This window comes from Ictalurus furcatus, chromosome 25 (genome assembly GCF_023375685.1).
Source record: "Ictalurus furcatus strain D&B chromosome 25, Billie_1.0, whole genome shotgun sequence".
Classification (NCBI taxonomy): domain Eukaryota; kingdom Metazoa; phylum Chordata; class Actinopteri; order Siluriformes; family Ictaluridae; genus Ictalurus; species Ictalurus furcatus.
The window spans coordinates 6,754,252-6,778,399 of record NC_071279.1 but is presented as its reverse complement, the minus strand read 5'-3'; the positions used below and the strand labels follow the sequence as shown (position 1 = coordinate 6,778,399).

At 40.4% G+C, this 24,148-nt stretch overlaps 1 protein-coding gene across 2 annotated transcripts in view; it reads right to left on the bottom strand.

Annotated features, from left to right (window-relative positions):
• The window catches only part of LOC128601003 (kelch-like protein 29), a 209,833-nt gene that overhangs the window by 74,679 nt on the left and 111,006 nt on the right, over positions 1-24,148 (bottom strand). For both annotated transcript variants that reach the window (XM_053613846.1, XM_053613847.1), the window contains 2 exons: positions 8,177-8,324; positions 2,609-3,091 (listed from right to left, as the gene is read on the bottom strand). In XM_053613846.1, coding sequence (XP_053469821.1) covers positions 2,609-3,091; positions 8,177-8,324 — 631 coding nt within the window. The remainder of the gene's footprint in view (positions 1-2,608; positions 3,092-8,176; positions 8,325-24,148) is intronic.

Below are 24,148 nucleotides of genomic sequence, written 5' to 3'. Positions count from 1 at the left end.
CGGCATCTCATTTTCCATTTCCATACTTCCACTGCGATAAGCAAGGAAACAATAATCTAAAAAAATAGCTTTTTGGCAGTCGATGGGGGACCTTTTCACAAGTGCTGGCGTCTGATGAGGCGGATTTCAGAGACACAGCAAAGCGAACACTCGCTAAGAGTCGCTCCATTTCAAAAACGTAACATCGTACCATCCATCACATCCTTACCCCTGTAGTGCTGTCAAATGACCCCGTTCCTCAGTTTCTCCTTATTAATATCCGTTTACAAGGTGAACAGCAAGACAGCGTATAGAAGGCGTGATCTATGGCCATCTTTTTCCTCTATATAACCCTCACACTGCAGGAAAGGTATGGTTTACTCACTGGATGGCCAGAGGCTGTTCTATCCTGCTGATGCAGAACCTGCTGGAAAGCCTGTGTACCTGTTTCAGTGTCAACACCACACAACACACCTTCATCCTTCCACACGCTCTGACCCAACTTGCAACGAGGTGACAGCTTGCGAGCTCGGAAGCACCACGTATGGAGCAACTGCTCCTCTGATAGTGCTGCTTCAAAGTCAGGCATCCCAGCATTCCTCTACTACAAGGTAAAAAAAAAAAAAAAGAAGGCAGTGCTTGAAAGGTGGCTGTGATTCATGGCCCAGAATGCCTTTAAATACACACATGGAGACGCACACACAAATCAACACAGTCGCCGGCAGTTCCTAGCTCGTCCTCATTCTCACTCAGCTGTTCGTGTGGGCAGGTGATAAATTGCTCTCTTAAAAGCCACAGGGCAAATCAACTATGTACTCATGCCTGTGAGCATTTCTCCTTTTATTTTAAAGAACATTATAACTGACATATGCCTCCGGACTGTGAAGGTCAAACAACAGTAAAACACACACACACACACACACACACACACACACACACACACACACACACAGAGGTAGCTGTGAAAATCCAGAATCCCTCCTTATGTGGAGAAAGAGCTGTAGCTGAGGTAAAATACCACACAGATGAAGGCCAGTTTGAAAGGTGCGCATATGGTGCATGATATGTGCACCTTTGATCCTTTTGACCATATGATCCTTGTCAAGGTGTCATCTAAGGAGGACCTGGCCTTCTCAAATTCAACCCCAGAGTCAAGGACATGCAGGGCTTCACGCATCGCCTTGCCACCTCGCTCTATCAGCGCTAACCTTTCCGGTACGTCACACTTAGCCATGACGTGGTAATATGAAAGAGAACAGAGGAGCACTTCTCACACCTGCACGAGTGTGGGCTGATTTATGAAGCCTCTCTCGATGGGGGACAAGGCTCTAAAAACCCCACAGCACTCACAACCTCTGTTAGCTACGCTACGAGGGCTCGCCGAAGTTCAAAGAGACCAGTAGGAAAAAAGACTGAATAATGTTAAGAAGGTTTTTTTTTTCCCTAAAGTAAAGTGTGCCACACTCTAAGATTTCGGTGGTCTGAGCTTCAGTAAAATTTCCTACCCAGACAAGCAACTATAAAAAAAAAAACAAAAGAGCCTCCATCACAAGAGGCTTCCCCATGACCCTGAGAAGGATAAAGCAATACTGAAAATGGATGGGATGGATGGATAGAGTAGTTCTTGGCTGTAAATAAGACACAGTGGTTTGAAGTGGTAGTTTGTTTGTAGTGGTGTCTCACGTTGCCACTTTTGACTAAAGCCATGGACTCTGAACAGATGAGACATTTGTTTTGAACACAAAGACTAGAATAAATGCATGCTTCTCTGTCTAATCATCTTTCAGCACTGCTGTCAATTCACGAATCACAACGGGACTGAAAATGAAACATCTATGAAAGTCTATGAAAACTCTTTTCTCGATGAGCTGCCTTCGAGGAAATCATTTACAGAAACGTATATGATTGCAAGATACATTGCAAGATACATTGCAAGACGGCTGCAAGTGAGGCTCTGCTTCAGAACTGGTATTTGGAAAAGCAATGATAATAAAGAGTTAAATGAAACAAATAGTGAAACATAAACAGAAAAAGCCCTCGACATGAAGCGCTTGAATGCCTTTTCAATGAGCTATGCATGACTACTTGAACTTCAAAACTATCTCTAATTTTGGTAGTTTAATAGACAAAGCTGGATCAGTGTGGTAAGTAAATTGCTCATGTTTTATAAAGCTCACACACACAAAAAATAAAATAAATAAAAAATCAAATGAGCTTAAAAGCCAATCCAAACCTAGATTAAAAGGTTCATTAAATGCAAAAATTGCTCAGGGAATACCGACATCTGTTTCAGGCTGACAGGGCCTAGTCCAAGGTTATCTTGTGCAAACAACAATTTATTACCATGAAACCAGTTAAGTCTCCACAGAACACAACTCTCAGAAGGCAAGACGTTCTCAGGGAAAGCAACACAGCCAAGTGACATTTGTTACTGCTGAAACCCACAACCTTGGAAGCGCTTTGATTTAGCTGGTCCTGGGGTTTATTTTAACAACCTCCCAGCAGCAGGTTTGTAGCATCTTTCATTGCCAACATCAAATGCAATTTCCTGGAAGAGATAATACATGACAACCCAGGGCAAGTTTGTTATTTTTAAAAGGCCTGCTTTCCCGTGGCTTTGCTCCCTTACCTTTAGGATGCCCAGGATCTGTGAACTCGTACTTCCCCATGCCCACTGTACGTAGCATCTGCAGCCCGTTTAGGCCCTCCTGATTGGCTGAGGCGGGCGAAGGCTGCCCGTTGGTCAGTGGCAGTGCGGCAGAAGGCAGAGCAGGTAGCTGCATGAGCGGGTGAGTCAGGTGCCCGTTGCCCACTACGCTGTGTCCTCCAGCTGGCATAGGCGAAGGGGTGATGGGTGGCTGGTAAGGCGACTGGTTCTGCAGGCTGAGCACGAGGCTGCCTGGCGGCTGAGACGAGTGCGGAGGAACCTGGAAGTGTGCACTCATGAGCGGGTGGTGCGGGGGAACGGGGGTCTGGATGGCAGGGGTTACGCCAATGACGGGCGACTGGACAGAAGCTCCCTGGCTGTAGGCAGGAGGCTGAGGCAGCGTGTATGAGTGAGCTAAGAGACCCGGCTGACTCACTGCAACCACCGGAGGAACCCATGGAGGCCCTGATGAAGGAGGAAATAAACGCCACGGGAGAGGATTACTTACAGGTTACATATCATGCTTTTTCACAACCATCTTAATCTATTTCAGATGTAAGTCATTGTTTTAAGTTTTAACAATTATGCTCAGCTAATTGAATCATACTATATTTTAGGTTAACATGTATGTAGACTTTATTATTTATTTATTTGTTTGTTTATTATTTATAGTACTACTGTAGTAGTAGCAGCAGTATTAGAGATATTATTATCATTACTATTATTATTATTATTATTATTATTATTATTATTAGTAGTAGTAGTAGTAGTAGTAGTAGTAATAGTGGTAGCAGTAGATATAATAGTGTAGTAGTAGTGGCAGTATTAGAGATATTATTATTATTACTATTATTATTATTAGTAGTAGTAGTAGTAACAGTAGTAGATATAGTAGTGTAGTAGTAGTGGCAGTATTAGAGGTATTATTATTATTATTATTATTATTATTATTATTAGTAGTAGTAGTAGTAGTAGTAGTAGTAGTAACAGTAGTAGATATAGTAGTGTAGTAGTAGCAGCAGTATTAGAGATATTATTATTATTATTAATAGTAGTAGTAGTAGTAACAGTAGTAGATGTAATAGTGTAGTAGTAGTGGCAGTATTAGAGATATTATTATTATTATTAGTAGTAGTAGTAGTAGATATAGTAGTGTAGTAGTAGCAGCAGTAACAGTAGTAGATGTAATAGTGTAGTAGTAGTGGCAGTATTAGAGATATTATTATTATTATTAGTAGTAGTAGTAGTAGATATAGTAGTGTAGTAGTAGCAGCAGTAACAGTAGTAGATATAATAGTGTAGTAGTAGTGGCAGTATTAGAGATATTATTATTATTATTAGTAGTAGTAGTAGTAGATATAGTAGTGTAGTAGTAGCAGCAGTAACAGTAGTAGATGTAATAGTGTAGTAGTAGTGGCAGTATTAGAGATATTATTATTATTAGTAGTAGTAGTAGTAGATATAGTAGTGTAGTAGTAGCAGCAGTAACAGTAGTAGATGTAATAGTGTAGTAGTAGTGGCAGTATTAGAGATATTATTATTATTAGTAGTAGTAGTAGTAGATATAGTAGTGTAGTAGTAGCAGCAGTAACAGTAGTAGATATAGTAGTGTAGTAGTAGTGGCAGTATTAGAGATATTATTATTATTAGTAGTAGTAGAAGTAGTAGATATAGTAGTGTAGTAGTAGCAGCAGTAACAGTAGTAGATGTAATAGTGTAGTAGTAGTGGCAGTATTAGAGATATTATTATTATTAGTAGTAGAAGTAGTAGATATAGTAGTGTAGTAGTAGCAGCAGTAACAGTAGTAGATGTAATAGTGTAGTAGTAGTGGCAGTATTAGAGATATTATTATTATTAGTAGTAGTAGAAGTAGTAGATATAGTAGTAGTAGTAGTAGCAGCAGTAACAGTAGTAGATGTAATAGTGTAGTAGTAGTGGCAGTATTAGAGATATTATTATTATTAGTAGTAGTAGTAGTAGATATAGTAGTGTAGTAGTAGCAGCAGTAACAGTAGTAGATGTAATAGTGTAGTAGTAGTGGCAGTATTAGAGATATTATTATTATTATTAGTAGTAGTAGTAGATATAGTAGTGTAGTAGTAGCAGCAGTAACAGTAGTAGATGTAATAGTGTAGTAGTAGTGGCAGTATTAGAGATATTATTATTATTAGTAGTAGAAGTAGTAGATATAGTAGTGTAGTAGTAGCAGCAGTAACAGTAGTAGATGTAATAGTGTAGTAGTAGTGGCAGTATTAGAGATATTATTATTATTATTAGTAGTAGAAGTAGTAGATATAGTAGTGTAGTAGTAGCAGCAGTAACAGTAGTAGATGTAATAGTGTAGTAGTAGTGGCAGTATTAGAGATATTATTATTATTAGTAGTAGTAGAAGTAGTAGATATAGTAGTAGTAGTAGTAGCAGCAGTAACAGTAGTAGATGTAATAGTGTAGTAGTAGTGGCAGTATTAGAGATATTATTATTATTAGTAGTAGAAGTAGTAGATATAGTAGTGTAGTAGTAGCAGCAGTAACAGTAGTAGATGTAATAGTGTAGTAGTAGTGGCAGTATTAGAGATATTAGTAGTAGTAGTAGTAACAGTAGTAGATATAGTAATGTAGTAGTAGCAGCAGTATTAGAGATATTATTATTATTATTAATAGTAGTAGTAGTAGTAGTAGTAACAGTAGTAGATATAGTAGTGCAGTAGTAGGGGCAGTATTAGAGATATTATTATTATTATTATTACTAGTAGTAGTAGTAGTAGTAGTAACAGTAGTGGATATAGCAATGTAGTAGTAGCAGCAGTATTAGAGATATTATTATTATTATTATTATTAATAGTAGTAGTAGTAGTAGTAACAGTAGTATATATAGTAGTAATAGTAGTAGTAGTAGTAACAGTAGCAGTAGTAGCACTTGTAGTGAAGTGCTACAATCTACTGTGTATTATTTGCTTCAAGTATTATTTTTTGCCAGAGGGAAATCTTGAATGTTAAGACAAAGTAAACGAATGTATATATAGACTGCATAAAAATAGCACAAGCTCAATGTCTGATGGCATATGTATGATACATTTTAGTGAAAAACCTTTTCTCCCCTTAATTTAGTTGTAGCCAATTCCCACCCACCAGTCAGGTCTCCCTTATCATACGACAGCTACCAACCAGGGAGGGTGAAGCCTATTTCATGCTTCCTCTAAGATACGTGAAGCCAGCTAACTGCATCTTTTTTAAAACTTGCTCTGCGTCACAGGGCAGCATAATGGGCATACACTTGGAGAAAAAGCAATATCTGCCCATTTTCCGCATGCATAAGCTTATAGACGCCAACGATTGGCTAGTGTCACTGTGGTTGATGGGGAGAGACAGCATGCCACACCTCCCACCCAGACAGCACAGCTCATTTTAGTCTCTTGGACTGCTGGCCACGGATCGCTGTGATACTGTCGGGATTTGAATTCGCAAGTGAGTAACGTCGAAGTTTATAACGTCGAACAGAACGTGTTCATTCCAAGGTCTCGACGGTTTGACTGTCGATGACAGTTTGTGTTCATGTCAGTTTGTGGGTTTGTACGTGTCGCGATTAAAAATGACTCATAACGCACTGCTCACATGATAAATCATTTTGTAAATCTGGCCTTAAAGAACAACGCGTTTATCTTGCATAAGCATTTTCCCTACTACGCCACGTTCATTTCCGAAGGTCTGAGCCTGACTCTTCCCCAGAGAACTGTATTAACTAATGAATTCACTAATTAATTCATGTATCACTGAATCTCAGCACTATGTATGAATTATATACAGTGTCAGAAAGTTTCCTTCATATCCTGAGATATAAATACTGCGCATAATATGAGCTGATGAGGCCCACTGCAGTCCATTTGTCCTGGGTGCTACAGGTCTGTGGACCAAAACCAGAGAAATGGCTCATGGGAACACATCCACATCAGGCCTGATTCATCTCATGAATATGCAGCCACACTGGACCTGTGCACTTCCTCCTCTGGAAAAGGAACAGAAATAGCACAGAAGGCCTATGGGGTACTTTATACCAGGAGGGGAGAAAGGAAGATTTTAAAAACATTATTCATGACACTAGCCCTCGTTGCACTGTAGAGTGGATACAGGGAGAGATAGTAATGGGAATAGATGATCTACTGCAGCCTGGGTGAGCATGTTATCTGCATTATTCAGTAAAAATCTTAAGGCTAATCACAACAGAAAGCACACGATGCCTCTTTCCCAAACTGCACCGTGATAAAATATTCAATTGCGCTGGATGTGTCTCATTTTAAGGAAATGTATAAGTTCGATCACCCACCACTTCATTCTTTATCAAAGATATTTAAAGCGTCCCTGTACGTCTTGGCACTGTAATTACATTCACAAGCCTGCACTCATTAGCGCTGCCCAACATGCTCATATTCTTGCAGTCTTCACCTGCAAAGTTAATGAAAGGTTTTTTAGAAAGGAAAAGTGATTGTATTAACATGAAATGGATCCTGGACTTGATTGCTCTCGGTCTCCTGGAATTAAAATACGTTATGATGAAATATCAGTCGTTTCATACATGATTCTTTGCCCTTTTAAAGTCTATTTAAATGTATCTAATTGAAATCCAAGAACGTACATTTAAAAAAAAAAAAAAAAAAAAAAAAAGTCGGAAGAAAAGTTTAAGGGAAAAAGAACTTCCTGAGCATTTCTTTTTGGCCAGTTCATTAATTCCAGCTGAGCTGTTAGCAGGATCTACGTATTTCACGTCAATTACGTGGAGCTGGTTTCAGAGCTAATGGAGCTCAGGCAGGGTGCTGGAAGTGTGAGAGGCACCTAATGTGAACACTGCCTCCCTCAGGGGGTCCCTCAATCACACCATGGCGTGAGGGGGTCACGGACAGAGAGGGCCGGTCACCATGTCCAATCACCAAGGTTAAAAATAACGACTCTCTCCACAGGCAGGTTTGCCCAGCCGGAGAAACACGTCGTCCTCATTAAAGCCTTGTTTGAATTAGTTTGGGTCTACGCCGTCTGAATGATAACTGACTCTTTTCAATTTTTTATCATTGTCCTTTACTGTGTAAAATATAACGCTTCAGCTGTGCTAATATCACATCAGCGTTACACGCGTCCCAGTTTGGTTACTCACTTGTAGAGTTAAAGTCCTCTTTCGCCGCCTTGTGAATGATTTAGCATGCTAACATTAGAAGGCTGCCAGAGTAATGGGAGAAAATTGGCAGCTCTAAAGCGGCGAGTGCGAGTTCATTTCTGCAGGAGGATGTCAGAAACATTCAAAGCTTAACCCCTTAGACACTCCTTATACATGACACACTTATTTTTAAATCTGGTCAATGTGTGCACATAGAATCAGATAGCCATCGACTGCAATTGACCATATTGTCATGTATAATGATAATAAAGCTGATCAGACTATTTCAACAGGATCATATCCATGGTTTACTACTTTTTAGCAGATACGTGTTGCAAAATTTTGAACTTTGCTTTCAAGTGGCATTCAGGACTGACATACAGAAAGCTGAAAGAGGGCAGCATACCCGCGGTGTCGTTCTCTCGGTGCTGTTTGACTGGAGGCTCGTCCGTGTCCCATGGCGTGGACTGGTTGATGGGTGTTTGGCCCCACCTCAACCCTGGAGCCAGGAGCAGTGCAGGAGTCTGATTCTCACCAGGGGAAAGGCCTGCAGGCTGGAGAAATCAACACAGAGCAAACGTCTTAGCCGGACCAATAACAGACTCAGAAGCAGCACACTGAGTCTTTGATTTGAAACCCCATGAAGGACAAAACCTCCTCATGCATCTGGCTACACAAGTCCTAGATAGAAGAAACACGTTCGTTGCAGGAATAATGAAGAATTTTGTGTGCCATTTAAACAAAATAAAAATAAAAGGAAACAAAAGGAGACACACAGGCGTGTTTATGCTTTCTCAGTTTATTATTGGATGCGTTGCCTGAGTGTAATCCTTAGTAACGTCCATATCAACTATATTTAATTCCAGAAATTAAAGGGCCAGTACATAATTATGGGGGATTTACATATTTGGAGACTCCCACGACAGAAATATGTTATTACAGTCAACACACAGAACAGCATTTCATTTCAACAGTTATGCTCAGATTAACAGGACCCGATTGAATTATTTGGAGATCATTTTTGTCTATGTTGACTTTTTTTATGTATTAAATCAAATGGAGTGCAATGACATGTTATCATATACAGAATTGTATAGGAATTTATGAGAAAACACAATCAAAATCTTCTAGTAGTCCTACTGCTCTGTTTCTCATTTATTTATCTCATTTATAAGATTCGTAACCAAGCTGTTTTCCAATTTATTTCTATTTCCCTTGGGCTCTTAAGTATTTAATGGGTTAATTCTTTATTTGTAAGCATTTTTTTTTTTTAAAAAAAGAAAGAAAAATAAAGGAATTCTCTTCTAATCTCAACTTTAAGGCGATTGTGTTGTAAATTGTTTTCCATGAATGGGTTTTTAACATCTTATCTGCTCAGATGTTAAATATTTTTGTCTCTGTTGTATTTCGTGTAAGCTAAAATAATCTTAAATGTACATATATTCTCTCTCTCTCACACACAAACACACACACACACACACACACACAGGTCCGTTTAATTGGAACGCCTGTACCCCTGCTCATTCATGCAATTATCGGCCAATTATCAGGCAATCATAAGGGGCAGCAGTACAAAATGCATAAAATCACACCGGTCAAAAGCTTCAGGTCAGTTAACATTCACATCAAACCTCAGAGTGGGGAAAATATGATCTCACTGACATTGACCATAGCCAAAAGAGCTGTTTGAGTATTTCAGAAACTGCTGATCTCCTGGAATGTTCACACACAGCAGTCTCTAGTGTTTACACAGTATGGTGTGAAAAATAAGAAAAATCCAGTGAGCAGCATGAGACGCTTTGCTGATGAGAGAAGCCAGAGGAGAATGGCCCGGCTGCTTCGGCATGTCAGAAAGTCCACATTGACTCATATAACCGCTCTTCAGAGCTGTGGTGAGCAGAAAAGCATCTCACCATACACAACATGCTGAACCTTGAGGGGGCTGGACTACAACGGCAGAAGACCACACTGCGTTCCACTCCACACCAAGAACAGGAGCCTGAGATTACAGTGAGCACAGACTCAACCAAACTGGACAGTTGAAGACTGGAAAAAAAAAAAACAACAACAACACTGCCTGGGATTTTTCCAGTTTTCAGCTATAAGCTAATCATGTGTTGACTAGGTATCTGTGCAGGACGGTTGTTAAACCTTAATTGACTACACCTCATTTATGTCTCAAAACCTGGTGTGTATATTCTACCTGCCCACTCAGGGGGCAACACTAACTCGGATCAATACAACTGTGCTGCAGCATTCAATCAGTGGAACTTTATAGGAGTTATGCGAGATCACTAATAAATTATGCATGGACAGCGATTTGACAGAAAGCCAGTATAAATAAGAAAGTACGATTTAGCTCAGGCGCTCTCATAGTAGGTTATGCTCTGAATTTAGAGTACTGTTAAAAACTGTAATAAGGATTAAATACCTAAAATGATCATCAAACAGTGTCCTTTTTCTCCGCTGTTAAATTCTTTTTATGGGTCACATTTAACTATCTTAGAGCCCCATTTGTTCCAGTTCATTCACTCGCTCACACCAGAGCTGAAACAAAGCACGCCGTGGAACTGACTTTATTCTGTAATAAAGACACCTCCTCAAGTTCATCCAACTACCCAACTACTTAAGACAATGTAACGTTGACAAGTAAGATGTAATCGCTTAAAATGGAGAATTACATTAAAAATGACCACTAAGACAGGTTGGGAAGTTTGCCTTCTTAAACTGAGACTTGATGGTGAAGTGAAAGTGACAGACTAGTGAACCCTATGTTACACAGGCAAGATTAAGAATGAGCATTAACCCTGATTCACAAGCTAACCCTGCACTGCACCCAGAGTTAATGGAAAAGACTCAGTCATCAACCCTTTGCTCTCGGCTGGAACCTTCCCTCCATTCCATTATCCCTCCTGACCCAGAGACGGCTCCATCGGTTCATCTGTCAATGCTTTTAAAAAGCAAATTTTGTTTTGCTATGCCAAACGTTGCAAATGGAAACATAATGTAATTGTTGACGTGATAAATTGAATGGGAATTATTGTGAGCATTTTTAATTGATAAAAAAAAAAAAAAAACAACTGACAAAACACTAAACGAGGGTATATAAATATGATCGCTTGTTCGAAAAGCTCCTAAGACCTAATCGGCCGGAGAATCGTCCGAGAACCTGTTACTTCCTCGTTCATCTTAGAATGGAATGGGTCACGGTCCTAAATTTCATCCTACTTTACAGACCCTGACCCACTTGACAAACAGAATGATCATTCATTCTCTCCACGTACTTGGAGAGTAGAATTGTTTTCCTGCAATTCTATGTGGGGCCACACTGATCTATATTAAATATTGAAAGACCACAGCCTTATTCAAGGAACAGCATGCTCCTCTAGACATGCATGGCCCAATAATTCTCTGCTCTGAGCCCTGTCTCATAGCTTTCTATCTTCCCGGCTGCTTATCCCTGGCATCTTTTTTTTCCTCTAATCCTCATGATAATGCAACGTTTAAATCTCCAGCGACAGTATTCTTCTGTGTTCCTCGTGTGCAGTTGTCATTACAGAAATTGAGCTTTGCTTATTATAAACACAATTTTACCTTTCTAAACATATTCTACAGTTGGCAGTTGACGTACAGGACAAAAACGCATATTAGACTGTTAGGTGTGCCTCTTGACATGAGCGATGCTGTTGACAGGAACATGGCAAGACTTAGGTCTAGCCAAGCGTTGCCCGTTTTCTCAGTTTTTAATTCATCGTCGCTCTTACCAGACCCTGTTTCCCTTGTGACCCATTATCGCGGTGTGGCAGATGGCTTTCCTCTGACTCAACAGAAAACAGGCTGGAATTGTATGCATGTGCGCGTGCGTGTTTGCGATTTACAGAAAGAGTAAACCAGGCAGCCAAGACAAACATTCCTCTCAAGCTTCTCAGTACAATGAATTTTGATGTTTATAGCTGGCATTGGTCTGGAATTCCCCCAGTGAAAACTCACTTTTTTTTGTTTTTGTTTTTTTTTTAACAGACAGCTCTGCCTTTTCTGTCTCACCGGGAGATGGTTCAAAGTTGTTGAGGGAAAAAAAAAAAAAAGGCAAACGCACAACAAAGCGTAAGCACACAAAGCCACACTTATAGACAAGAAATTTAGAAATGTGCATTCATTTGCACCTGAGGGATGAGGAAAGAGCCATGGGTCTTTGTGTCACATCACAGCCTATTAGATCTCTGTAAATGTCAGTGCATTTATGCCCGAGAATGATCAATTGACCCATTTCTGGACTCTAAGACTCTTGTCATATTCTCTAGACCTTTCAGACATATGTGCGTGAGATACTTTTCTCTGTCACGTGAAGCCAGGCTCGTCAAAAAATTGTTCCCCAAAAGTACCTTATCTGAGAGTGGCCTCAGCTAGCTGTAGTGCTGAAGTGCTGAGCCATCACCATGGTTACACACTTCCCCTCCAGCATGAGTCGTCAGATGAATATACGCGGCAGATCTTAGTCCATACTGTGTCCCACATGCAGCATTTCAGCGAACAAGGCTTGCAATGGGGGCATAAGACACATCAGCATTGTCTGACATTTTATTGCATTAATTGCGCAATGCATTAGGTGACTGCTGCGTAGCAGTGTGGGCACTGTACATGCTGACGGGACTAGAAGAAACGTTGCTGATGGAGCAGCGTAGAGGCACTAAATATCATTGTGGAATGATCTCAGCATGCCAAAGAGACCACGGCGAGAGCGCAAGAGTCAAGAGCTATTTGTCTGTATGAGCCAGATGCGTGTTCGTCAGGAGGCGCGGTGCAAATCCCAACTTGACGCGGCTGCAAAACACTGCCGTTTAAAATCCACTGTGAAATGTCAACCAAAGAGCTGTCAGAACGCTCGGTTCAGAAACAAAGAGAAACTTCTTATGGTAATACTTTACAACAACAGTATGCGAATAATCATAATCATGCGTTTAATTAATTTACTTATCAATTAAGTAAAATGTCAAATAATTAGGGCTGCAACTAATGATTAGTTTCATAATCGATTAGTTGGCCGATTACTATTATTATTATTATTATTATTATTATTATTATTATTATTATTTCGATTAATCGGATGGGCGGGGCAAACTTTCAGTACCTTTTTTTTTGTTTGTTTATTTAAAATATAATCCACAAACTGAGTATTATAAATATAAACTTCAGACTAAAACTTTACACAACTGTCCAATTATATAAGACTGAAAAGAACCCAATACACACAGACCCACACCAGAATATATATTATTCATTTAGGACTGTAGTTTAATTCAGTGCTTTTTGTGCATCCATAAAAATAATACAGAAATACTTATATATACACTACAAACTAATATATAAGTTTATATTATATAATAGTATTTACGCATTACTTTTTATAAAAGGTAATGCTGACAAACAGTAAACTGAAGAAAGTCATTGTCGGTGACTCTGGGTATCTGCTAAAGCTAGCGGCGTCGCATTACGTGCGTATGACGTCATGCGCCGTCGACTAGGAAACGGTTTATACTTCCGGTTAGTAAAAACCCGCTAGTGTTCCATTTGAGACGATGTTACCTTTCTAAAATTCATACACTAGACGGTAGAGTATACAGTGCATAGTGTAAGTGTACAGTACATCATTTGGGACACAACTTTAGTATTTATTCTCCAAGGCGTGTTTTTCGGAACGGAAGTAATGTAGTGAGTAAACATGCCCCGTGCCCCGTGCAGACCAACTAATCGATAATGAGATTCGTGGACAACGATTTTCATACTCGATTATTATCGATTAATTGTTGCAGATCTACAAATAATTTATTAATGAACATGTTGGGGTAAACAAAATCAATCATGCTCTATAAGAAAGAATATGAATTAAACAGGCACCATTTCAAATTGTTTATATAAGTTGCCATATGCATCTGCGTACACAAACATCATTGGATGGCGCTGGATTCCTTTCATAATTTACACTGATCCGCCTTATCGAATGTAGAAAGACGCGTTAATAATGATGTTTGTTTATGCAGCTGCATAGGCCAAATTATATAAAGAATTTGAAATGATGCATGTTTAATTCATTCATATTATTTCTTCTAGAGCATGTTTGATTTATTTTACCCCTACGTGTTCATTTATACATTAATTAACAAACCAGAACTAACACGGTCATGCTAAGGCGCTCGATATTCACACATGAATTCATAAGACTCGCGTCGTACTTAAGGTTAGCTCTTCGTTAGTTTGTGATTAGCACATGCCTTAACTCATCATCAGTTCATATATAGGTAAGTATTTATTCAGGTATTAGTGCATGATTATTCATGTACTGTTATTGCAAAGTATTACCGTTCTTATTAAAAGAAAACTTTCACGCCACAACTAGTGAAGGGAATTAATACATCTAAAATGCTATTTCATTACTAATTGGTTTTAATGAAAAGGCTGCTGTGTAGAAAATAAGCTAGTTTGTATAAAAGCGTGCAATTAAATTGTAATCAGTTTTTGTAGTCCGCAGCTTCTACAGCGCTCGGAGAATTGGTAGGATCACAAAAGTCCCGTTTAATGTGTTGATTTCTTTTCTATTGTGAGGAAAATTGATGAAGGTTTTCCGGATGTACGCGCTCTGTCCAGGGTTGCCAGATCTATGTGACGAAAGAATCCCAATTAACAAGCAGTATTAAATGCCGTTTTCATAAAATAAATAGCTCTTTTCACCAAGATTATTTAAAAGGCCGTATTATGAATTTTGTTATAAATAAAAATTTTTTTTTTCCAAAAGTAGCCCAAGATTAGATGAACATCCATTTTGCTAATGTAACCTGCTTTTGAGAGCCAGGCAAAATCATGCAAAACAGGTCACTGCAAATTGAAGTTTAGTACTTTGAATGAAGTCGGTAATCATCCTTACTTTCCATTTCTTTACCCTGTAATTGCACCAATGCCCCAGTTTTTATGCGCTTCTCCTTCAAATGAATAAGTATGTGGACAAGAAGTGCACTTTGCATGTTTGCAGCATGCACAGTGCTTGAATTACGCATTTAGGCTTTTACAGCTTTTAACGTGCCAGAGTTTTTGCCCAGAACGCTGCATAATTATGCCTAAAAAGGTGTACAAAGCTTATACATCAGGCCCTGTGTGTTCGTTTTTCCACTGTGCAAAGCGCTGAGCAATTGTGCTGCGCAGACCTGCCCGTCATACACTGATAGATAACAATTACACAAACACAGACAACACAATGCAGCTTAACTACACTACAGTCAATATCTCGAGTTCAGAAACAATACCAAACAATAATCTGCACTTATTGTGACGTGAAAGAGAAACCAAGCAAGCAGTATGTTTAAATAGTGAATGCAGCTTTTCTCCTGGATCTGATTGAAGTCAGTTCCTGTTTCCTGCCCTGGTGTGACTGGATATGCTTATGCTCATGCCAGGTGATATGGAGGATAAGATCAAGGAAAAGTACTGAACACGTAGACTGTCTAGTACAAATCCTCTGTGGACATGTTGAGTCCAGTGGAACTGTAGAGATGATCCTACAGAGCAGAAGTAGCTCTCTCCTGCCCTCATCTTTACAGACCATACTAGCCGTGCCAGACAGCACATCAAAAGGACGGGGGGGTGGGGTGGGGTGGGGGGGGGCACAAGACACTGGCCCTCTGTTCCACACGAGCCGCAGTGAACAAAGCCTCCATTGTACTAGGAGCACACTGAGAAGGGCTATTTTGGGGAGACTGCTGTGTCTGCGTGTTTTTAGCTGAGGCATTGTGGTGCTATTTTAAAGACGCTGGATGTTTTAAAGACGTGCAATTCATTATGCCATGAGTAGTCTCTGGTGATCTATATTCTCTCTATATAGCTACTGTATATGTGTATGTATATATACACATAGATAGAAAGATATAGAGAGATACAGATATTACACAACTGAACAGAGAGTCAGCTGGATGTCTGCTGTAACACTGGAGGCACGCTCACTCTATATATATCCCAGTCTGTATCTTTCACTCAATCCTAGCATATCTGACTCCTCCATCCCTGGGAGCGTGACTGCACTTTAGATGAGAAAGGAGAAGAAATAGATGACTAGAACCCCTGAAATGCGTGCAGAGGCTTCATTAGCACAGCGGGCCAGTTAGGGCTGGGAATGCCAGACACCATCGTGTCCTGTTAGCGTTCATATGCTCTTCCAAAGCACAATCTTTTGAAATTATCAGAGAAAGGAAGCACGTGAGAGATTGGGCTGGGAAGACGGAATGGGAGAGTGTGTCTGGATGTGTACTTGAGCGAGAGAAGGGGTAGGTTTGGGGGCAGAGTACGTGAAGGGTTGACGGGCATGCCGGAAAGAGGTTGCCGGGGTCATAAACAGTGCAGTAATTAAACGTTAATCTCTCTCATCTTTACCTGCATATAAAAGCTGCCAGACTATCACTGCCTCCAAATATTATCAGAACAATAGGCTCTCTAGAGCAGGCTGAAGTGAAAGGCTTAAGAAAGTTTCCTATTGGGAGCAATAGCAGGCCCTTTGTGCCAAATATATACACGATTTACCGAACAGAACAAAGAAAAAAAAAAAAAATTGTGAAAGAATACAGAACAATGTGATGGGCTACACAGACAGATGCTCTAAATTTACAGCCGACAAATGTCAGTATCAGTTCTGCCCAATTTTCAAAATCCTTTTTAAAGCATTATCGTTAAGGAACACCGTGGGAGCTGCTGAAAACTGATGCAACCAGAACAAACCTCTCTGCAAACCAGGCAGCGTGAAGAGCCAGGTTGTGGATTAACCAAGAAGTGGAATTGGCCAGTTCATCTATTTACAGTTAACATAAACATCCAAGACTAGGCGTTTTTTTTTTTTTTTCCCCCTGATGGATATATCAATTAAGAGCCAAAGGAAGGCCTGCTCTAGTTACATGGCTCTGCATGGGCCATTATGGGTCAATTTGAATGCATCTAAGAGACCAGGTCCTGTGCGACTGCCTCACAATCAGAGCTATCTCAGGGGACGTCGGCCTGTATAAATTGAATCCAAATCAAAATTTCGCTAACAATAGCCCCCTGCTGATGATGTGTGCCACAGACACTATTCCAGTCTAATTCGATGCCTTTAACAAATCATACGGGAGCAGGAAACATGGGAGCTGGCGAGAAAAAATCCAGACCTAAAATGAGCTTCTTTTTATTCGTTTTTTTCTCGCCTCCATTCCTCTATTGGCAGTCCAGAGAGGGTAATATGGAGGTGTGGAGGGGAGACGGAGTAGGCCGGTGGCGGTAGCACAGGAAGGAAGACCCATCCATCATCACATGTCACATCATTTCTTTTGACATGTCATTTTCACTTGGCCCTAGACGGGCTGTTCTGATTCATCGACTGTAACTACCACTTTGACCCAAAAGAGTCAGAAAAAGAAAGCTTTAGGCAATTCTTTTCTTTCTTTCTCTTTTGTGTCTGTAACCTAGACAGCTGTCTACCAAAGTAAACAACGAGCTGCTAAAATGTGCTCGCAATTTGTTCTGGATTCAGAGTGCTTGACTTGAAATGTTTTGAAATTCGATGGGAACCATTGTCTATTGTAGTGGAAAATCCATTCAGTATAAAGAGGGGAGCAAAAGAATAGAAAATATGTCAGGCATTTAAACTCACTGTCATAGTTAAGCTTAGCCAGCCTTCCGTTCCACTTTTACAACACAGAGAAATACTTTCGGTATGCAAATCTTGCAAAACACCTGTGTGTTTTGCAGGATACTCAAGGACACCTCAAATCAGGTAGACAGATGTTTCTAATTGAATATACATTTTTAAGCTTTAACCTGAGCTGCCGCTGCCAACCCTCAGACATCAGAAAAATGTTCACGCAAACAGCAGCTTTAAAAACATACAAGTAACTTTATAAAAAAAACACGTACAAGGATGGATGAAAACACGAGAGGAAGAGACAGTGAGAGATGGATTTCTGATATTTTATACTGTAGATGGAAATATAATAATCTTTCCCAGCCTCAGGATAGTGACAGAGCTTGGCTTACACTTCAGCAAACGGGGGCAGAAAACCATTACAACAACGTACCCATATTAATACTGACAGGTATACACAGCAGGTCATAAACACTCATTAAAACCATGCATACTAACATTTCCACAGGCTACTTTTTTCTTTTTTTTTTTTTTTTAATCGTATTTACAAAGGCTTATTGAATTTATTCATAATACATGCAATTTCATGTTGGAAACCGTGTGTAGAAAATCTGCTTTGTAGCACTCGCTATAAATGCCAAAAACATATGCTTGACTAGCCAAGGAGGAAACCCTACCTGCCGAAGCCACTGTGGTTATTTGATTTGCTATAAAACTATAACTGATTTTAATTTGAGACTTGCTATCCACTTCCCATAGCGAGAGAGCTCATTCCGCTTTAATGCTGCAACATGTCCAAATAACAGCAGGCTTCAATTTGAGAAGGGGTGCAATGGCGTGCCAAAAAAGATGAGGAGAAAAACGACAAAAAAATGATCGGCTTTGGAGAACAGCCCACCTCCCTCTTCCGTCCGCTCTCGATTTCCGTCATTGGGAAATCGTGTACGCAGATGTCTATGGTATACCTTCAGAAATGGCGATGCAAGCTTTACGTGATCTGTAGATTGGACAGCTAAGCAAGCTAGCCAACTTTTACGTGTTTTTTTTTTTTTTCTGCTGTGTAATGAGATTTTTCACACCTGCGAAGATGAACTGTAGCTTGTGATGTGAGTGACAGCATGACATTTGGGGTTAGGGTTAGACTTGCTAGCTAAGCTAAACAGGCTTTTAACTGATTGAGTGATTATTTAAACATTTCCCCCACCACCCTGATCTTTATTTCAACCGCTGTTAACACATTTGAAATGAAACGAAGGAGTATTGACATTGGAAAGAATGAAGAAAACAGGCAGTGTGATTTATTAGAAGTGTAGAAGTATTAAAGAGCGGAATTGTTACAAAAGCAATCATGCAGCTTCAATTCTGATAAGCGTGTTTTCACCTATAGTTCTTTTGAATTGAACCATTTAAAAGAATCATTTTTTATGCTGAAACGTCAAAATCAGCTCATGTGTCATGCCACAGGCTGATATGAGTGGATGGGGTAGACAAAATACATCCATACACTACATATATTATACACATACTGTATCCTAATAGTATTATACTATAGTTCCTGCCACCGACACAATATCATTACTGCTGCCGAACAACTTAAGACCTATAGCATAATTGGGAATACCACAGTGCCTCTATTAGCTTATCTGTCACGTTGCTACCCAACACTGCCGACCTTGTTGTTGGACCACCGGACCCCGTGGAAAGCGCTCCGAGTTGTTTTCTGTAGGTGACCCAAACCTAGAGCTTTATCTGTACAGCAAGCAAAATGTGACGTGAACTGAGACCAATTAGTTTTCACAGCGCACAAATTGAATGAACCACAAAATGAACCACAAACGAATCATAAGACCACATCTGGAGGTGGTCTGAGGAGGGGTCACTTTAAAGGGGTCTGAGTTCACATGCACAAAAAAATGTCATGGATCTTAGACCAATTGGAGCACTGAAAAGGACCAAGTGTGAGAAAAACCCAGAAGACTCCTTATCCTTTGGGATAACTGCCATTATAGGCTATACACAGTAAATATGGCCATAAAGCTCTTATACCGGCCATGCAGGATCCTCTCCTGCTCCCTCTGTGTAACCAGGTCGGATTTTCACCATATAAAGATGCATGAGCCTCAGTGGGTAGTGGGGAAAGGTGCCTTCCAGCACAGCGACAGCATGACGCTTTGTATACCGCAACACACTGCCGAGTGTTAACCACACACACACAAAATGTCTGCCAACTGCCAACCAAAAGGCTACACAGAATTGCATGAATGCAGGTGGGTCTTAAGCAACATGTCGGTGCAACAGAGTGAAACGATGCTCTACAACTGTCTTAAATTATTTTACAAGCTTTATTTAAAATATATATATATATATATATATATATATATATATATATATATATATATATATATATATATATATATATATATTTCAGTTTCATTTATTCTGCTTTCTTTAACAATGCTCAATATAGACTTTGTTTGAGTGAACTCTAAAAACAGCACGTACATCTACCAACAAACGAAAAGCTAAGGGTAGATAAAAAGTCTGCATTTGATCGATTGTGTGATTAGTGCATCAGAAACGACGACCTACTGTAGAATAACACCAAATAATCTGACGTCTCAGAATGATGATGTCATTTCCCTCAAGAGAATTCACTCCCGAAAAGGCTTTTTATTTTTTATTTTTATGTCCAATTACCGGCAGGCAGAAATAGCCTCATTCTGTTCCTGTCCTAGGTTTGTCAATAGATGCACATTGATAAAAAACAAAACAAAAAAAACAGGTCATTAAAATGAGAAAAATACTCAGTCAAATGTCTCACATGACCCGGAGAACCTTCCCTAAAGGCTTAATAAACACAACCACATCAGCAATTCTCAGTGCAACTTCATAGTTAAAAAAAATATCAGATTAATAACTTCTGATATAAATGTAATTTACATTTCCTGCAGAGTCCCCAGTGTCCGTGTGTGTGTGTGTGCTGTGCACTCACCCAGTCTTTCTGTCCTTCTTTTTTTTTTTTTTTTGCAGGCATGCAGAAGAGTGCCAGAAGAGCAGACAGGGACAGACGTGAGAAAGCTTCTAACCCCTTCGGTCTTCCTCTTCGCTTCTTATCATGCTCTTTTCTCAACAGTGCCGACTTTTCATTTTGTCTCCTTTCCCAGAGCTTTAGTTTGTACTGCGGTCTTCAAATTGAACATAGCACTTCTAGTCACACTCAGGTGGTTTCTTTGATTTTGCACTTTTACAAATGTGAAAGGTGATAGAATTTTTTAATAGAAACAGGAGACTAATGTCAGTCAGTGACACTCACTGAATCATCTCCGCTGATATATTATCACTACTACTATCCTCTCACAACGATCCTCCCCCCTCATACTACTAAAGACTGAATTAATATGGCAGAGAGTTCCAAGCAGGGAACAGAAGAGTCACCTTCATTACCCTAACCATCACACTGTGCAGGTGTACGGCAGTGGCATAAAAGTTTAAAACCTGTGAGAAAAAGGCTCCCCATTAGAGTACACACAATGATCTGGATTTTTCTCACATCGCATTTTATTCCAGCTCTGTGCTCTCAATCACAGTGCTTATAAATACACCACATGTTCTGTTTTATTATGAATTCTTTTCATTTATGTTGATGGACAGATGGATGAACGAACGGATAAAGATGGTATAAAAATAAGTTCTAGATATAAATGCAGCAAAAATGACGTTATGAAACAATACGCGAGTGGAAGAAGCTACAGAGCCTGTTTGTACATCCTTGTACAATCGGTTCAATAATACGCAGGTGAAAAGTTCATGGAACCGCAACTAATTATCCCTAGTCACGTGCAGCACAGACAATTTCACAATGTGCTCCCAGACTAATGATAGGAAAGAGAAGACAGCAGTTAGTGGAAAAGAATTGCAGGACAACCTGAAAACAGCAGGGGAAAAAAGGTTCAACAGAAAACAATAAGGAATGGACCGCACTACAAACTCTCTGCACGTATAGCTCACACAAAGCTCCTCTACTAAAAAGAAGCACAAAGATGTGCATTTAATATTTGCACATGAGTATTTACACAAATCAGAACTCTTTGGAACAAAAGATGAAACAAAAACAGAACTGTGACAGAGGACTCTCATACTCTCACACCCGTCTAGTTACCTCCATGTCATTTCCCCATACACACAGTTGTTTAGCCATTCCCTAGGGTGCACACTTGGGTCTGTGCTATCACCCTGTTTCACACACTACATTTTCATGTAACATCTTTATTACTTATCTGCACATTTGTTAGTCTTCGTCTCTGTTTGTGTTGTGGATTGTCCGGCATGTCGCATCTTCTGGGTTCAGACCACCAAGGGTACGGCAAGCGCCGTAGCATACTGGTCATACGTATGACCAGTATGCTAGACACCGCTAGATTGTTCTGCTCCCCAAAAAAGATGGATCGCTGAGGCTTTGTATGAACTACAGGAAACTCAATGCTGTGTCCCAGTTTAATACCGATCCAATGCCTGGAATTGACAAGTTAGTCAAGAGAATTGGAAGGACCAGGTACATCACTGCACTGGACCTCTGTAAGGACTACTGGCAGGTTCCACTGGAGATGAAGTGCAGGGAGTTCAGGACACCCATGGGTCCGTTTCAGTTTCAGGTCCGCGTTCAGGACACCCATGGGTCCGTTTCGGTTTCTGTTTCAGGTCCGCGTTCAAGACACCCATGGGTCTGTTTCGGTTTCTGTTTCAGGTCCGCGTTCAAGACACCCATGGGTCTGTTTTGGTTTCTGTTTCAGGTCCGCGTTCAAGACACCCATGGGTCTGTTTCGGTTTCTGTTTCAGGTCTGCGTTCAGGACACCCATGGGTCTGTTTCAGTTTACGACAATGCCATTTGGGTTGCATGGGGCACCGGTGACTTTTGGCTAATGGTCCATTTACTCTGAGACTATGAGGGGTGCTGTGCCACTTATCTCGACGATGTGGTCATTTACAGTGACACCTGGGATGATCACCTCCAGCATGTAGGGCAAGTACTGAGCAAGATCAGTGAAGAGGGCCTGACACTGAATGTGTGAGGGGGCGAGGTAAGAGACCCGCTATTAGGGATTTCAGCTAGGGAGCGGTGAGGTGAGACCCCAAGTTGACAAGGTCAAAGCCATGCATAACTGTCCCAGACCCCGCTCCAAGAAGGAGGTATGCTCTTTCCTAGGGCTACTTAGGTGGTACCAGAGATTCATACCACACTTCTCTAGCATAGCGGTACCCCTGCCTAACCTGACCATCAAGACTGTCAAGAACCCAGTGACCTGGACGGAGGACTGTGAGAACTTAAAACATCATCTGTGCCGTCTCCAGTCCTGCAGAGTTTCACTAAGAGGTTCTTGGTTCAAGTGGATGCCTCTGCCAAGGGGATTGGAGCAGTACTAGCCCAAGGGAACATTGGTCAAGAACGGCCCAATCTCTACCTCAGCCGCAAGCTTCTGCCCAGGGAAGACCGATACTCCATTATCGAGAAAGAGTGCTTAGCTATCAAGTGGGCAGTCTGGACAGTCTCCGGTACTACCTGCTAGGAAGGGAGTTTGACCTGGAGAGGGTTCCCCGAGCACTTACATAGATACACACCATGAAAGACCATAAGGAGACTCGCTGGTACCATTCCCTGCAGCCGTACTAGTTCAAGGTCCATCACAGAGCTTGAAGAAATAATGTCACAGCAGACTCTCTGTCCCGATTGCCAAACCTCGTCAATCAAGGAGAGGAGGGAAGTAATGTGACAGAGAAACGGGGAGTATTGGGAGTTCAGTGGAGTTGTGCTAGTTGGAGTGTATTATTGTGATCCGTGATCCTTGAAGTAGAGGGAGCATTAGCTAATTACTGTGTGTGTGTGTAAAAAAAATAATAAAAAATTGGGAAAAAGAAGGGTTGCACATATGATCCCAAGAACACCAGACCCACAGTGAAGCTGCTTCTCTGCAAACAGCAGTGGATCATTACACACCACTGGAGGAAACATGAATGGAGTAAAATGCCAGGGCATTTAAGAAGAGAATCTCATTGCTCAGTAAACTGAAACTGGGGAGAAGACGGACATTTCAACAAGACGTTTGTAGTGCACACTACACAAACCAGGGTCCATCGATGCTCACTATGCTAACCTACGTCATATTTTCTGCTTTAAAAAAAGGCAGATGAACTCAAAAGTCATCTAGGAATGTAGCGTGTTATCGTTGTAGCTTTCAAATGATTACTTATGTTAGAGATTTTTAACTTTATTAAAAGCTGATGACTTTTAAGCGTTTAATGATTTTAATAAAGTCATGTTGACAGAAACTGAGTCATCAGTGTCCCAATGTGTAGTGAGCCAGAACTCGTGTGCACGAAGTACGGATTCATGACCTAGGGAGCTGATTGAGACGCATCAAACAGCTCCAAATGTACAGCCAAAATACTTCAAGAATGCATTACATGGCATAGCCAATTTCCTGACTTTATTTATGGAGGATTTTGATTTTGAGTCCATCACAGGAACCCTCATAACCTTGGGAAATTCAAGATGAATGGGTCAAAATTGAAAAAATAATTCAGCAAAAAACCTAATTACTCATCACTGTGGTTGCCAAGAACAGCTTTGCAATAAAGTACTAATGTTGCTCATTTGTGTTGACCCGAATATTTTTGTCCCTACTGATTTCAATATTCAACCATGTCTTTGTTTATTCTAATATTTATTC